Source organism: Cupressus sempervirens, chromosome 1 (genome assembly GCF_028749045.1).
Source record: "Cupressus sempervirens isolate cs-2001-9-10 chromosome 1, ASM2874904v1, whole genome shotgun sequence".
In the NCBI taxonomy this organism is placed as follows: Eukaryota; Viridiplantae; Streptophyta; class Pinopsida; order Cupressales; family Cupressaceae; genus Cupressus; species Cupressus sempervirens.
Window position 1 is genome coordinate 419,699,213 of NC_143118.1, and position 14,726 is coordinate 419,713,938.

General features: G+C 32.0%; 1 protein-coding gene across 1 annotated transcript; it reads right to left on the bottom strand.

Moving 5' to 3' along the window:
* Window positions 1-825: 825 nt before the first annotated feature.
* LOC149578073 (endochitinase 4-like) lies at window positions 826-2,105 on the bottom strand. Its single transcript, XM_089827424.1, has 3 exons — window positions 1,591-2,105; window positions 1,399-1,510; window positions 826-1,305 (listed from the first exon to the last, which is right to left on the bottom strand). The coding sequence occupies exons 1-3, from the start codon at window positions 2,015-2,017 to the stop codon at window positions 1,005-1,007; spliced, it is 840 nt and encodes a 279-aa protein (XP_089683550.1). The 5' UTR covers window positions 2,018-2,105; the 3' UTR covers window positions 826-1,004.
* Between the last annotated feature and the right edge of the window lie 12,621 nt (window positions 2,106-14,726).

Below are 14,726 nucleotides of genomic sequence, written 5' to 3' on the forward strand. Positions count from 1 at the left end.
AATACAAAATGAGCATTCAATGATTTGAAAATATAACCAAAAATTCTACTTCTGACCTAAATAACCAAAATTACACATAGAATTTTTTTTTCAAAATAGAAATAAATTAATAGTTAACAAAGGAAAATTAAAAGGAAAATTAAATTTCCAGAGAATACATAGAACCTTATGAATTAAAATGATATGGCACATTGTAGGAAGAGATCTATATTGTTTAGCCTACCCTAGTTAATCATTTTATAAATAAAAAATATATTTAAAAAGAATTAAAAAATAACATCTATTCTTTATCAAAGCATAAATTCTAAGGTACCAAACCAAACATTTTTAGGAAATAAATTTCTTTATTCATTTGTGCACACCTAATATTGATTACACATGCTTAATTATAATGTAAATTAAGTTATAGAGATTTTTTTTTACGAGATATGTAATAATTGTTTGAAAAAGTTCTTAAATTGGAATAATCCTCCCAAGATAACCATCATTATTCCCATCTTGCGATTTTATTTAGATTTATTTAATATCAAAATTGAATATTTATATTTATAAATGTAGAAAACATGAAGCACAAATATATCTTTCCTTAAGAAATTAATTGCGCTATAGAAAAATTAAGAATAATATGTAAAAAGGCTAATCTCCATACAAAATGCTAAAGATAAAACATTTTTCAAGATTCACTGAACACTAGTGGTTTATAGAAATATAGTCGCAACCCTTCATTCATTCAAGATCCGATCCTTTGCTGTCTAGGTAGTGTTCATTAGGCACGCCACAACTATAATTAAAATGTTTTAAAATTGTCCACAAAATTGCTTTCCGTTTTCATATAAGATGCCTCATGGGCTATATTATTATTATAATCATCTTGATATCGTGGAGAAACCATAGCGGTTTACACAGGATTGTAGGTGCACCGACACGTGAGCACCCTATAAGTTCCCCGCACTCCATTTATTTACTACTTATTTATGTATTTATCGTATATCACGTAAGGAGGTCTAACAAGAAAGGTTGGGACCGGGGGCGACACCCAACCATCCGCAGAACTTCTTATATGAACTCACTCGGCTCTGAACAGCCGCTGGTCTTCCTCCGCCGCACTCTCCGCCGTTGATTGCTCTGATCGTCCCACCAAATCCACTTCCGCCACTGGATGTCATGGCTCTGTGGCAGTTGCTGTTCACCATCCAAAACCACAGCGATGTCTTGAAAGCAACGTCTGCCCGCTGGGCAACCAAATCGGGGTTACTCAGCAGCGGAAGTCCCACGTATTTTCCAGCGGCTCCATAGTTGTAGTTCCTGCCACAGGAATACAACTCAACACTTGCATCAGTTCTCATTCATTAATTTTACCAATGTTTTAGCTACGCTATTGCTGGGAAATAATGTTACCAGGTGAGCTGGAGAGGCCCCCGTCCGTAATATTTCTTTCCACTCGCACAAGGATATTTTGCAGAAGACTGGCAATACCTTGACTTTGCAATCTCCTCCACATAGCACAGATCTGCACCGAATACAATATTAGGGTTCAATAATCTAATTAGGATTCAACAATGTAATTAGGAATACAATTCTTTTTCATACTTCCAGTCTCATGGGCGACATTGGCGAAGAAGGCTGCGAGCTCTCTCTTGCGAACATCAACACTTCCGGTGGTGCCAAAACCGGCGAAATTGCTAGCTTTGGCCGCGCTGATAAAGCCATTGTATGTGTAGAAGTTACTTCCCTTGCAGGAAGCGGAAATCCCTGATTTAATCCGGTTGAAGAAGCCTTGGGTGATAATGGATTGAACGGAGCCACCGGATGGGGATGGGGAAGGGGTGGGTTTAGGAGAACAAGGGCCTTGTTGACAGCCGGCACCACAATAAGCTTGTGTAGTTCCGCAGTAGCCGTATTTGCTGCAGCAAAGTCCACTGGCACACCCGCACTTCTGCGAAGAGCTCAATTGGACTTCCCCTACAAATATCAGCGCAGCTATCAGTAGCACTAGAAACTTTGCATATGTCGCCATGGCTGATTTCTACTTTCACTCACTCTTTCTTGCTTTGCGACCTACGTGCAATGTGGGTTGTATTTATAAGTGGAGTGCGAGTTCTACACTATCTGCGCATTCAAGTAAACTTGCTGGAACGCGGCATAAATTGCCCAAAATTGCCGCTATTGGCGGCGAAGCGTGTGGCTTTAGGATTCAAAGTCGCTGTCTGAGCATTCAAAGCCACGTGTTGGGTTTGGATAAGAACGGGGAATTCTTCATTGACTTGATCCAATCCTTACTTGACGTTGGGAAATGCGCCAATCACTTGCTTGTATAGGAATATCTTATTATAGTGTACTCATGATTTTATAGTCGCGGGCCTGGCTGTAATCATGCTTATTATAGTGTACGTGTTGAATCGTGATTATTATAGCAGAGATCTGATTTAGTCTGTTCGAGTTTTCAAAGTAATAAGAAATTGTAAACGATGGATAACTATTGTTTTATAATATTTATATATATTGAATTTATTATTCTTTATTTTAATATTGAATCTTATCTGTAATCTGAATTTCTTAGTATGGTTTAACTTTTGAATGTTTCTAATAGAAAGTGTCATTATTATTATTATTGATTCATATTATACACATCTAAGGAATATGTCGGTTGTGTAGTTGTATAAGATTATCTCACGTGCATAGTTGTAATCATGATTATTATAGTGTAATCATGATTACTATAGTGTATGTGTGATTTAGTTTCTTCTAGTTTTCAAAGTAATAAATTTTTATATGTTTGTGAAGTATTAGATAGTAGTCAAAAGAAATGGGGCTGACCCCAAAGTACAAAAACGCTGAAGAACAGCTGGAGGTCACCACCCATGTATCTTCAAAAACCAAATAAAGACTAGCTCCAAAAAAGAGTAACCGTTATAAACAATTGTATCCCTACTAAGCATATAAAATAGAAAGTTATACTAGTAGAACTTATTGCTGCTACCAGCCCAGTTCATGATCATATATAAAATAAAATCCCCATAGAGCAACAAGTTCAACAGGATCCTAACCATAAAAAAAAACCAAAAAACAAAGAACCAAAAAAATTATTTATGTTAGATAACTATTGTTTTATAATATTTATACATATTGAATTTATTATTCTTTATTTTAATATTGGATGTTGTCTGTACTCTATATTTCTTAGTTTTGTTTAACTTTTGAATGTTTCTAATAGAAAGTGTCATTATTATTGATTCACATTATATAAATCCAAGGAATATGTCGCGTGTATAGTTGTATAAGAATATCTCACTTGTGTTGTTGCAATCATGATTATTATAGTGTAATCATGATTACTATAGTGTACATGTGATTTAGTTTCTTCTAGTTTTCAAAGTAATAAAAAAATTATATGTTTATGAAGTATTAGATAGTAGTCAAAAGAAAGGGGGCTGACCCCAAAGTACAAAAGGCTCAAGAACAGCTGGAGGTCACCTCCCGCTTATCTAACCGATACTAAGTTTATACTTCAAAAACCAAATAAAGACTAGCTCCAAAAAAGAGTAACCCTTATCAACATTTGTATCCCTACTAAGCATATAAAACGGAAAGTTATACTAGTAGAACTTATTGTTGCTACTAGCCCAGTTGATGATCATATATAAAATAAAATCTCCATAGAGCAACAAGTTCAACAGGATCCAAACCATAACAAAAGACCAAAAAACAAAGAACCAAAAAAATTGTATATGTTAGATAACTATTGTTTTATAATATTTATATATATTGAATTTATTATTTTTAATTTTAATATTGGATGTTGTTTGTACTCTATATTTCTTAGTATTGTTTAACTTTTGAATGTTTTTAATAGAAAGTGTCATTATTATTCCTTCACATTATATACATCTAAGGAATATGTCGTGTGTGTAGTTGTATAAGAATATCTCGCATGCGCAGTTGTAATCATGATTATTATAATGTAATTATGATTACTATAGTGTACATGTGATTTAGTTTCTTCTACTTTTAAAAGTAATAAAAAAAAAATTATATGTTTTTGAAATATTAGATAGTAGTCAAATGAAAGGGGGCTAACCCCAAAGTACAAAAAGGCTCAAGAACAGTTGGAGGTCACCTCCCACTTATCTAACCCAATTTTATACTTCAAAAACCAAATAAAGACTAGCTCCAAAAAAGAGTAACCCTTATCAACAATCGTATCCCTGCTAAGCATATAAAACAAAAAAGTATACTAGCACAACTTATTGATACTACTAGCTTAGTTCATGATCATATATAAAATAAAATCCCCATAGAGCACAAAGTTCAACAAGATCCAAACCATAACAAAAAACCGAAAATCAAAGAACCATAAAAGTTGGATATGTTGGATAACTATTGTGTGTATATATATATATATATATATATATATATATATTGGATTTATTATTCTTTATTTTAATATTGGATGTTGGTTGTATTTTGTATTGCTTAGCATCAATTAACAATTGAATGTTTCTAATAGAAATTACTAGTGTCTATCATTATTATAAATTTTTTGAACAAAATTCCCAGAGCCTATATTATATATATTAAAATAAAGATTTTTAACAAAGGCATGGAAGCCTAGAATAGAGAACTGAAACAAAGAAAAAATAGGTCTTTAGTAGAAGAAGAATGATTGCCCTGTTAGTATATTTCACTACAGATTATAGCTAATTATGCAAGACTTGTGTGATCTTCATTTATAGTTTGCATGATATCTAGGAAGTCAAAAATTTGTGTCTATTATTATTATTATTGAATTAGTTTTATATATATCTAACAAATATTATTTACTAAAATTTTGAATAAATCAATGTCCAAAAGAGTATCCAAGTCAAACATTTTAAAGAGGATATATTATGCATTACTTTAGTAATATTATTCTAACAATTTAACAAATTATCAAATGCATGAGGAAGCTCATTGACAATTAAGATAATTTAATTATCAAAACAAGTTTAACACTAGGCAATGTGTTCAATACAAATCATAATGCAACACTTGGACCACAAATACTTGAGTTGAAATTCGTATGTACAAAGATGAACCAAGAAGAAAACATAGTTACTATTTTCTAACCGTATAGGAACCAACAAAAATATTTAAACCAGCACTAAGACCAACAAAACTTAGTAGGAACACATAAATAGAAAAAATAAATTGACAAAGCAAGGACAACCTAGTCTTATACGAGCTCCTTGAGAGATTTAGCCTTATGTATCACCATCACATTGGGTTCATCTTCAGTATTCTTTTAGGCTCCATAGGTGCTAACATTCATTTTGTTTTGCCTAGCCCTTGTCCTTTTTCTAGGACCCTCTACAACCTTCGAATCTTTCCCTTCATTGTGCAGGTCAACCTTGAGCTCACTACCTTTTCATTTTTTACTTTGTCAGTCATCAATTTTACAATAAAAGAATGAATTCGTTCATAAAGGTCCTTAAGGATTTTATTAATCCTTACCTCAAAATCCTTAAGTTGGTATGGAGTGTCATCACAATTTCCTTCCATCTTCTTCCTTTACCCACTTTCCTCCTTAAGTTATTTCTCCAAATTATAAATATTATTTGTGAGAGAATAGATTTCCCTATGAGTCTTTCTATCAAAAACAAAAGATAAGTCAACTTTCTAATTGGCTTTGCTAAGAAACTCTAGAGAAGTAGGGATAGTATTAATCTCATGAGTTCCCTATTTTTATGGCCTAGGTGTAACTCCTCGAAATAAGATAATCAACAATCTTAATAAGAGAAGTATTCTTACTGATATTATTCTACTTGAACTTATTCTATTGGGTTTCTTTACATTTATTTAATTTTTTTGTTATTAAAAGGGAAGCATTGCCCTTTTGAGTCTTAATAGGAGAAAGGGAGATCTTATTATCTCACTTTGCCTAAGTGAAAAAATATGATTCATTTGACATAAATATTAATTATTTGTGGTTCAAACTCATTATTAAATGTGTATTAAGTTATTCTATTTTTTTTTAAAGAATAATTATCTTTAAGAAATTTGTGTGAGTATTTTATTCATCCAATGCATTTTATTTTGTTAGATTGACTAGAAGCTCTATATAAAATTCTACAAGATGAGAAATTGTTGAATAAAATAGAAAAAATAGAATATTAGAATATTATATTACAATAACTTGGAAAACTAAAATTATATGAGTGAACAAATTATTAGTCTAGTTGAGAAATATTGCTTTCTTTAAAGTTTGTCAAAAGTTTCAAGAGTATTGATGAGCTTGTTGTGCTAAGATTATTGATGTTTAATATTTATGTTGGAAATTACAATCAGAATAATTATTATGTTGTCATTGATTTCAAACCACTTGTCAGACATTTACTAATAGTGTAGAGTGTTATGTCAGTTGATTGATGAAGACAATTTGAAAAGAAATTTAATTAGATGAGCTAATAAAGTTTTTGAGTAAAGAGAAGTAAGTGCATTTTAATTAAAATGGGCAATTGATATGTTAGTCTTCGACAAGATAATATTTTATTTTATTACCATATAAAGTTGAGAAGTTAGATAAGTTGTACAGTAGAAGAGTTGTTGAGTAAAACACAAGCTTGACTGAGTGCTAGTTTTATAAGTTCAATGAAAAAGTTGAAGCAAAAGATTTTGAAACTTAAGCGATAATCAATTAAATAGTATCAACCAAATGATAGTTATGGTTGACCAAGATAAAGAAGGAAAATGAAGCATCACTCAAGTATAGTGAAGACTAAGTGAGCTAGTGTAAGATGAGAAAAATTGAGTAGTAGAGATTGAGCTATATAGTGACAACCGAGAAAAAGAACATAGTGATGACCAAGTTTCAACAATTTAACAATTTTTGAAAGAATCAAAATTTGAGACCTACATATTAAATTTTTAGATTAGTAAAATTATGTAAATGATAAAGATTGACGGGCTCACATATGTAATAAATGAATTGAGTTTATTAAGTGATCTAATGTGTTTATATTCAAGGAGTCATTTCTAAGAGTGTTAAAAAGGGGAAGGATGAAATGATGGATAGATTCATTGAATGTGGTCAAACTCTAAGATCTACAATTATGTTTAAGCATCAAAAGATCAAAGGAACTTAATTAAGGAGGCAAAAGAGATAGTTTATAGTGCATTTGTTTACTATTGATTAGTGAATTTTTTGAAGGACTCATGAAGAAAAAAATTACAGAGGACAAGTGAGAAGATTAGTAAAGTGTGATTTATTGAAGAGTTCCCAATTAGATAAAACATGGAGAATATGATGAAGTCAAATCAATAAACCAAAAAATGAGCCGAATGGAGATATGAACAATAAAAGTCAGTCGTATCTTATTAGATCAAACTTAATTGTTACTTTCTAACCATCTTGTAGCAAATTTTTTTAATAAAGGTTGACCTAAAAGTCATTGGTAAAATCCTTTAATCAAGATGACATTAAAATGGAATGTTTTGAAGACTTTTAATGATGACACTCCTAATATGGTGATTAAATCCTTTAACAAGGTTACCCCTAAAAAGTTTATTTTTAATCTATAAAAAAGTTGACTCTTAACCAAGTGCACCTCATAAGAGTGAAAAGTGGTAGCATGGTACTTGGTAATTTTTCCCAAATTGGGTTTCCATATTAAATTGTGGTGTTATATATGTGTGAATGTTATTTTCATGATACATATTATTTACTATCATTTTATTCAATTAGTCAATATATACTAAATAAAGGGCTAAATGATTGATGAATAAGTTAAGTTGTTGATGAGTTGTTGTAGTGGCCACATGGGTTTATGATTTTGAATAAGTTGTTTGACATTATTAAAATTTTAATTGGTACATCTAGACCTAGGGATAAGTGATTCAACCTCTCTTAGTTATTCTAATTATTCTAATAATTGACATCATAGATTTTGTGCCTATAAGAAAATTTTGAAGGGACTCAAGAGCTCAATATGTACAAGAGAGAGGTACCTAAGCTAAAAAAAGAAAACTTCCCAGCATAGCAATGCTTGATGAGATTGCATCTATCTGGACTTGGAGATTTTTCACTATATTACTTGGAAAATCAATACATTGAAGTTGTTGGAGCCATAATAGTTAAGAAAATAAAGGAAAAGTAGGAGCATAATCAAATAATGATAGATCTAGAATTCTTGCCAAGTTATGTTGAATTTTATGATGTGGAGGACTGCACTAATACAAACCAATTGTGGAATAAATTTTCACAAATCCATGGAAGAAGAAAAAATGTGTTAAGGGCTAAGGAGAAAGTTTGAGAGGCAAGTTTGATGACATGAGAATGAAAAAAGAGAGAGACTATTGTATAGTATTGTGGCTGAATCAAGGAGGTTGTAAATGCAATCAGAGGAGATGTAGAAGACATATCTAGTTAGAGTGTGATTTGAAAGATATTCAAGAAATTTCTTGCTACCCATGCAATTAGAGTATCTGCAACTCAAGAATTGAGATGTAAACCTAGTAATGATTTAACATTGATAGTCAAATTGGTAGACTTGATGTGTTTGAGTTGTGAAATTTTGATAACTATACACCTTCTAGTGTTTATTGTTCTTTCTAGTCTCAACTAACCTTTCATGGATGTAAAAAAAGATAAAGAAAAAGCATGGAGATAGTGAGCAAGTCAATCAGATTATTATCTTGATGAATTATAAGAATAATTATTGAGAAGGAAACCAAGAGGAAAGGGCAAACACAAAGGTAAAATTCTTATTATCTATTTTACACGTAACAGAGTTGGTCATATTTTTGCAAGAGGTCGTGATAGAGATGTGAAGTGTTGAAACTAATTATTGAATTGTATGTTGTCTTTGATGTTACAAAAAATGTCGAGCCTTACTGAGGAGTTAGTGATACATGAGCTCACTCGGGCATTGAAGACAATTTCCTATGTATGCCAAATATTTTGTGTTAAACTAGTTTAGAGACAATTATATCCAAGCTCAATTGTTTAATGAAGTAGACCTTGTATTAATCGAGTTCACTTGGTTACCAAAGGAATGTTATCATGTAGTCAATATTAACTGAGATGAGTTCACTAGTACATTTTGGCAAATATTTGACTATGTGACTAAAAATTTAGTCAGACCACTAAATTTTTAGCCACGTAACTAAAACTTGTCAAATTTCACTATTTATTTGCAATTTGTAGGCATATGTTACTAAATAAGTGACTAATTAAGTCACAGAGTAAAATCACAAGATCAATCAAATAGAAATTACTAAATATACTACCGAAGAAGTGACTAAATAAGTGATAATTAATCACTAATAACTAGTGATTTGTATGTTCTCTCTTCATTTTTTCTAGGATTTTTGTACTAATGGATTAGATTTATTTTATTTTCCATAATTCATTCACGGACCCTGGAGCTTCTCTTCCTCATAATAATTATAGCTTCACTTTACATCTTTCGAGATACAAGGCACTTTGTTAAATGGCCTAACAAATCGTATTTATCATTTTGGACTCTTCGATTAATATTGTAAACTGATTGAGTTTATCTCTAAGAGTTATATCAATAAATAGATGGATTGATAATTTTTTATGTTTAATTTAAAACTCTTCTATTTCTATTACGCATTTAGATTCTTCATTATTTATTTCAATATTCGTTATAAAAATAATTATTAATTTTATTGATAGTTAGAACTATATTTCTTAAATATAAATAAATATTAGTTTTTTTTATAAAATATATTTAATAACATCATAATTTATCATATGTCATACTGATCAACCTTCCATACCTATTTAACATCACAATTCATACCTAGATGCAATTGCTAATTTACATATCTTAAGAACTATGTCATTCTACCTCTATAAAAACACTTACCTAAACTCTTAGTTAAATCTTTAGACATCCTATAATTATGAATAAGAATTTGGACCATCATTTTTTCATTCCTTCTATTTTGAGTCTAATTTCCACAAATTATTTTTAAAAATATTTTCCTCCAAAGGGCTTTGAATTTTTCATTGGCAACCAAAAGCACAAACCTCGTGTTAAGAGTTTGAAATAAAATATCAAATATAACAAATATATTCGTATGTATTAAATTTAAAAAATCCTAAACCTATCCATATTCATTTGGCAAGTAAAAGAAAACTATTTTTTCTCATCGTTCCCTTCACAAATGGTGAAAGACAAAGATGAATTTTAGATGGAAATGGACAAATGTCTAGTGAACAACTATATGGAAGAAAAAATTGTAATTTTAGTTTGATCTAGTGATCACCCATAGCTTAGAATGATCCTCAATTACATTTTAGTGGCTTCACAAGAGAGACAAACTGCTTGGCAAAGATTATTGCATTCAAAGAATGATATTGTGGGGACACACAGGACTCACACTTTTAACAATGAGCCTGAATATTTGATGATGGCATAGGTGCAACTTCTTCTTGAGGATACAAAGACTGATGTCAATCAATATAAAGAGGAATGCAATGAGTTTGTAGGATTTAGCTATGATAATGGTAAGGAAAGGTTTCCTTTTCCTTCTCTATTGGTCTTAGTTCTAGAGGGATTGACCATGTTATGGATGGGAAGGAGTTGGATATTTTAATTGAAAAAATCTAGGGATCTGCACCTATTATTTGGCACAATAGTTAGTTTTCCCTACCACATGATCAATTGTATTGGATGCAGGGTTTTATCTACTTAAACATGGGTAGCTTGCTAATGTGATTGGTTGGTGGTATTAATGTTGATACATGCTTTCTGGGGGGAGCTATGGATATGGTTTGGATTTTGATTTGATGAGTCAAAGTTGAACTAATCGGGTTGTTTCTTGTGGGGATAGGGTTATACATTTATAGGGTTATATCCTCTACCTTACTATATCTTGCACAATATTCAGCAAAATTAGTAACAAAAAGATAATTAGGATGGTTATATATGGAGAGACAATATATTCAACATGTTGCAACTTGCAAGTGCTCAATTGATCTAGAATTACAATAAACAAAAAATCACATGAACAAAAAGCTACTAATCTATGTGTGGAAAAAAAATATAAAGAATCAAAATGCTAGAAAATTCCTTGAATTGTGATCTGACATTTTAATTTTTATGTACTAAACCAAGACACACAAGATAATAGAAATGATACCTTTTACTTTCTACTTATAAACAATTCTATCACACATCATCAGTTGTACTTAATTGAAGTGGTCTCAAAACCAATAGCTTCAAATATCATTGAAGGGGCAGATAATGAAGTTATGATGGAAGAGGATGAACATTCTTCCCAACCTGAGTCACAAAAATGAAATTCTATCTCCATGTTTCCACTGAATGAAATTTCAAATGGGGATGTTCATTGGGTCTCAAGTTTGAAAAATATTCAGCCTATAAATAGTTCCTCTGGCTCAATCCTCATTTCATCTTCTTCATGTACATACTTTTCTCTCAAAAATAATTTTCTTAATAATGGAGGGAATGTATATCTAGTCCTTATTATTTCCTTCCATTATTTTGATCTTAAAAATCTAAAACATTATTATTGTTATGAAGGACTGCATCTTAAGCCTAGACTCGGGTATCTTGTAAAATAAGAAATCAGCCTCAAGTTGTTATTGATGTCTGATGAGAGGGAAAGTCCTGAGAGGGTTAGATCGCTTTAAGGTGTTCTAGAAATTATTGAACTTGGTGGAAAAGAATGGTTAGAGAGATAGCTTGAAACTAACACTTACTACTACTAGAAGGTGATACATCAAGATCTAAAAGTGAAATTGGTAATTTAACTCACAATATGATTCAAAACAGCTTAGACCTTTCACAAATCAATCAACAACATGAAGTGCATAATTTTTTCATATGAAGGTGTTGTAGTCTACTAATTTTATTAAGGACACATTATTTTACAACTTCAAAATACTCATAAATAGTTAAACACAATAGATGACCTACACTAAGTATATAGTCTATTGCTTAACATTTCTTATAATTAAGAATTGGGTAAATATTTTAAATTCATATCACTATCACTTACCCAAGAATCATAAAAAACACAATAAAGAGCAAGAGGATTGAGAATGAACACTTGTTATTTCTATTAATCATAAATCATTTCTAATTATAACATAGGTCACAAATGATTGAAAATCAGAAAAAAGGAGTTACAAGACAATATTTTTTGCTATGTGCACCAGAAAGAAAGTAAGAACTATTCGAAAACAAGACTTGGAGCTATTTTTTATTTAGAAAAAGCTTATAATTTGAAACTTCAATTGACTGGATCTGATTTCTCAGCTATCTCTCTTGATTGAAGACAACTAGATGTGTGTGATTGAATGTATTGATTAACTAGCTCCTAATTCACTGTAATCTTCAACATCAAATTAGGAAACTTATGTCTCCCCTTTGAGATCAAACAATAGGCATTTTCAATGCATACTTCTCTTTTGAAATTTAAATTGCACTACTGATGCATCATTAAAATTTGGAAAATGACCTCTTGTACTACTCTCTTGTCATAAGAATTAGGTTTCATTGATGATCCTGTATTTTAAAGTTCAAAATTAGCTCCCACATGTCGATTGTGCTTCTCAATTAGAGAAACAAATATTGACTCATTTTGTTGAAATTGGGGAGTTGCCTTCTTATTTTAGCAATATCTAACTTGCATGATTATTATGATACTTCTCTAAACTTTACACTCCTAGCATTTGGGTGATTAAACTATAAGAATTATCCTTAGGGAAAGATCCACCCAAGATTGTAGAACTCAACACAAGTACAATTGTAGACCAAAATTGGATATGATCTATTAATCAGAGTATTTCTAAATACATTTCTCTTTTCAATATGCACAAACACACTAGGAGTGCTTGTATATAAAGGCCTCTTAGAAAGCACCTACAATGTCTCTAGAAACAACTAGGAGATAAGGTAAGCATTGACAACTAAGCACACACCTTATCCAACATTCTAGATGAGTGGATAAGATTAAGAAGGTTGTAGACACCATGTGCTTAATTAGTGTGCTAACTCTTGTATTGTAGACAACATGTGTATAAAAGAGGTGCAGACCCCTATGTTATCAACATGACAACTCACAAGAGTGCACATACTCCTATGTGGCTAATAAATAAATAAATATTAATTATATTCATTAACCTAAGTAAACTTAAGTAAGTGTAAATAGTAAATAATTATTTACACTAACACCACCCCTTAAGTGCAACTTAGGGGAATGCCGTTAAGCTTACGAGAACTATGATGAAATGCATAATGTGTCCTGGCTACTAGGCCATGTTAGGTATCCATGTACATAATGAAGATGCAAATCTCTCATAAAGCGGGGAAAGAGGGAAAAACTCATGGGAAAAAACCCTCCCCCAAAAGGTGAGATGAAAGAGGATGCATGGATGGATGGAGTAATCAAGAACCCACCGCCCCACCCACTGCCCCCCTATTATGACATACATCCAATATATACAATAGAGAAAAATGAGAAGAGGAAGAGAGAAAGGATAGGCTCCCCCCCTCCCCCCCCCCCCCCCCCAAAGAAGAAAGCGAACTAGTGACTACTCCGATATAGAATTTGATCCAAGACTTCAAAATGGTGTTCCTCCCCTTAGGAAGAAACAAGGAAAAAGGTACAAATGAGATGCTTTGGCTCTATGTGGAAAGAATCTCATGGAGAGGTGATGTCTTTAAAACTTGCTCAACTGACTAAAGAACATGTCTCAAAGAACTGTCTATCTCTACAGCTAATGAAGAACTTTGCTATGGCTGTTGATCATAAGTATCCACACTCAGTTCAACCTATAATGATTGATCATGTAGAGAATTATCACAAGGGATATATGGGGCCCTTGTGAAAACTAAAGAAGGTGCTACATCAAGAAGAGGTAGATCAATAGTATTGTATCCAAAATCTAATACTGAAGTTGGATCTAGAACACTGTAAGTACCCTTTTGTGTTGGACCTGTCACTATGGCAATATATGCATATGGATTGAACTGATGTTGTGAATTGCAACTGTCAATAGAACCCCACGTGTCTGAACCTATTGAAGAACTATCACTGAAATCACTTTCAGTCTCCACAGTATAGGAGATGCGAAGAAGAGTAGAGGACAAGCTGGGTGAACTTTCCTCAAAATGTACATCCTTCTCCACAAAAATCTCTTGTGTGTCTCGATCAATGAGTCAATATGCCTTCATGAATGTACAAGGCTAAGGAGTCAGTGCCTTGCAACTCCTAGAAGAAAGGTTTGCCCATGTTGGACAACCGAAGACTCTAAAATGACTCACAAATAGTTTTCTAGTACACCATGCCTCAAAAATAGGCTTCTGGTAAGTACTTCCCATGGTCAACCTATGAGTATTGAAACTCAAAAAAAATGAAGCATACTCTAAATGTATCTTCTTTAGGATGTGATGAACTAACTTCTCATCTTTCATGGGATTACCACAGTCTTTAACTAGTGCCCTATACTCATTAGCTTTGGTGATGTAATCCTAAATTGTGCCAAAATTCTTTAGATCCAGAAGAAGTAGATCATCCTCAATGTGAAATCCCTTCTCTTCATCCACCTTACCATCTAATGCTTTAAGTTTATCCCAAGGTTCTTTGGATTCTTTGCAACCGTTAATGTGGAAGTGAAGATCATGATGTACACAATTTTGGATAATTCCTAAAGCCCATTCATCTTGTTGCCTCCATTCAATGATTTCTTT

What these genes read in the sequence shown, in the direction of transcription:
- LOC149578073 (XM_089827424.1), bottom strand. Translation starts at nt 2,017, where the DNA reads ATGGCGACATATGCAAAGTTTCTAGTGCTACTGATAGCTGCGCTGATA. An exon ending in TGTCGCCCATGAGACTGGAA is followed by an intron (nt 1,511 to 1,590) that starts GTATGAAAAAGA and finishes TATTCGGTGCAG; the next exon opens with ATCTGTGCTATGTGGAGGAG. An exon ending in GGGCCTCTCCAGCTCACCTG is followed by an intron (nt 1,306 to 1,398) that starts GTAACATTATTT and finishes TTCCTGTGGCAG; the next exon opens with GAACTACAACTATGGAGCCG.